The sequence below is a fragment of the Rosa rugosa genome, chromosome 3 (genome assembly GCF_958449725.1).
Source record: "Rosa rugosa chromosome 3, drRosRugo1.1, whole genome shotgun sequence".
In the NCBI taxonomy this organism is placed as follows: Eukaryota; Viridiplantae; Streptophyta; class Magnoliopsida; order Rosales; family Rosaceae; genus Rosa; species Rosa rugosa.
Genome location: NC_084822.1, coordinates 29,207,094 through 29,210,207, shown reverse-complemented (window position 1 = coordinate 29,210,207; position 3,114 = coordinate 29,207,094). Strand labels below are relative to the sequence as shown.

The following is a 3,114-nucleotide window of genomic DNA, read 5'->3' as shown; positions in this document are numbered from 1 at the left end:
ATCGGGGATGTCAGAACAGAGTGAAGGGTTTGGTTAATGACCTTGGGCAGTGGACATCTCAACCTAATGAGGTGGCTGACATTCTTATTAATTACTATGATAATATCTTTCACTCTGAGCATGTGGATAGTGAGGCCCAGGCTCTTATTCTTGACTCCATGCAAACCAAAATTACTGATGAGATGAATGCTGATCTCTTAGCTCCTTATACAGATTCTGAAATAAATAAGGCGTTATTCCAAATGCATCCTTCAAAATCTCCCGGTCCTGATGGTATGTCTCCTTGTTTTTTTTTTTTTCAGAAATTCTGGAATGTTGTTGGACATGATGTTTGCATGACTGTTAGGGCAGTGCTTCTTACAGGTCAGGCTGCGCAGGAATCTAATTTCACTCATTTGACGCTTATTTCGAAAATCAAAAAGCCAAAGTTACCATCTGATTTAAGACCCATTGCACTATAAAATGTTGTGTACAAGATTGCCTCTAAGGTTTTGGCTAACAGGTTGAAAAGAATTCTTCCTCAGATTGTCTCTCCACTCCAAAGTGCCTTTGTTCCCAGAAGACTCATCTCAGATAATACTTTAGTGGCTACAGAAGTAGACTTCATGAAGAAACTTAAAAGGCAGTCTAAGGGCTTCTTCTCCCTGAAACTTGACATCTCAAAAGCCTATGATAGGTTAGAATGGCAGTATGTGGAAGCAGTTTTACTCAAACTTGGATTTTGTAGAAGATGGGTGGATCTTGTGCTAGCTACTGTTAAATCGGTAAGTTATTCTATTCTTATGAATGGTAACCCAATGGGCTTCATTTTGCCAACACGAAGTATTCGGTAGGGTGACCCTTTGTCACCTTACCTCTTTATTTTGTGCGCGGAAGTTCTTTCCTCATTAATTTCTTCTTCTGTTCAGAATGGTACTACCAAAGGCTTACTATTGTCCCCAACTGCTCCTGTAATTCATCACTTACTCTTTGCTGATGATAGCTTTCTTTTCGGGGAAGCTTCTGTTAGAGAATGTCAAGCTTTCAAGAACTTGTTAGCTATCTATGCTAGGGCTTTCGGACAGATGATCAATTTGCAAAAGTCCAGCGTCGTTTTTAGTGGTAATGTCAGCCGAGAAGTTAGAAATAATCTTTCTTCGATTCTTGGTGTGACATGCGTCAAGGAACATGGCTTGTACTTGGGACTTCCCATTCATGTAGGTCACAATAAGAAGGCTATTTTTGCTTATCTGAAAGAATGACTTACCAAAAAGCTAATCAATTGGCGATCCAGGATCCTCAGTACAGGTGGTAAGGAGTTATTAATAAAAGTTGTGGCTCAAACTCTACCTAATTATGTTATGAACTGCTACTTACTACCCAAGTCTTTGTGCGATGACCTTCAACAACTTTGTTCTCAATTTTTTTGGGGAAGTACAGATGAGAAGAGGAAGATACATTGGCAGTCCTGGGAAAGGATGTGTGTCCCTAAAGATGCTGGTGGCATGGGGTTTAAGCATCTCCATGCTCATAATTTGCCTATGCTAGCTAAACAAGGTTTGCGGCTTCTCTCAAATCTAGATTCACTAGTTGTTTTAAAGCTGTGTATCATCCATGGGGCTCTTTTCTTACTACTGACATGGATGCCAGACCATCTTATTCATGGAGAAGTATAATGGAAGCTCGATCGGTGTTACAAGCTGGTTTATTTTGGAGGATTGGGAATGATAGGTTGGTGAAGATCTCGGAGGATGATTGGATACCTAATGTATCATCTCATTCCCTAGAGAAACCGACAGATACAATGTTTGAATTGGTCTCTGATTTGATTAACATGCAAGACTATACCTGGGATATCCCTACTGTTCATGCTTGCTTTGATCCTAATATTGCTTCCCAGGTTTTGTCTATTCCATTGAGCAGACGTGTGGGATTGATAGAGCTGCATGAAAACTGGATAAAGGTGGTTTCTTTTCGGTCAAGTCAGCCTATGTCATTGCTCGTGACTTTTCTATTGGTAATGTGTTTGCTTCAACTTCTCTTGGTGATCCTTATGCACAGCTTTGGAATGCTTTGTGGAGAGCCAATGTTCCAAACAAAGTGGCCATTTTCTGTTGGAGAGCTGCTCACAACTTGCTTCCTACTCGAACTGCATTGACATCTAAAGGCTATTCAGGTGAATTAAACTGTTGTGTTTGCTCTGAATCCATGGAAACTCTTGAACATGTATTTCAAGAATGTAGTATTGCCAAAGATATTCTGGGTGCTCCTCCATTCTCCTTTCCATCATCCTCCCTGTCTTGGAAGGAGTGGCTTTTGGACTGAGCTTCTATTCTCTCTACTAGTGTAGTGTATTTGATAAGTTGTTGATTTTGTTATGAAGCTTTTGGAAAAACCGGAATGATAAATTCTGGAGGAATCGATCTCAAACTAGTCAGAGTTTAGTGGCATCACCTATGGTCTGGTATGAGGAATATTTGCAGGCTAATAAACCTCTCCATAAGTCCATATCTGCTAGACAGAATGCCAATAAACTGTGGATAGCCCCTACGGGAGAGACTTTGAAATTGAATGTGGATGGTGCTTTTCTACCGAATGTACAATTTGGAGGTACAGGTGGAGTTCTCCGCAATGCTCAAGGTCAGTTTCTTGCTGCCTTTTTGCGTTGAATGAACTTTGTAAGCTCTCCATTACATGCCGAGTTGTTGGCCTTAAGGAATGGTTTAGAATTGCTGCAAGCCATGGATGTTACTAATGCTATGGTAGAGACTGACTGCTTGATGGCTGTACAGGCCCTTAACTTGTTGAGTTGTGATTTATCTCGTTTGCGAGCCTTGATAGCTGATGTTAAAAGTCTGCTGGACTCTAGTGTTGATATGTGTATTACATTTGCCCCTAGACAAGCTAATGTTGTAGCTCATAGGTTGGCAGGTTTTAGCTTTGAATCAAATGTTCAACTTGAGTGGTTTGTAAACGCTCCAGATTTGATACTGGATGCCCTTATGTACGACATTACTGGGGGGGGGGGGCGGACGGCGCAAAGGTTGACTTTTTATACATTGGGATTCTCCAAAAACTTCCTTCACGAAAGTCGTAGAGCGCATCGATACAAGTTCGTGGACATGCGGCACGCGT

General features: G+C 41.1%; 1 protein-coding gene across 1 annotated transcript; it reads left to right on the top strand.

Moving 5' to 3' along the window:
- The first annotated feature begins 1,618 nt into the window (after nt 1-1,618).
- On the top strand, nt 1,619-2,648 carry LOC133737522 (uncharacterized). Its single transcript, XM_062165059.1, has 3 exons — nt 1,619-1,942; nt 2,041-2,276; nt 2,363-2,648. Exons 1-3 carry the CDS (start codon nt 1,619-1,621, stop codon nt 2,646-2,648), a joined length of 846 nt encoding a protein of 281 aa, XP_062021043.1.
- Nucleotides 2,649-3,114: the final 466 nt, after the last annotated feature.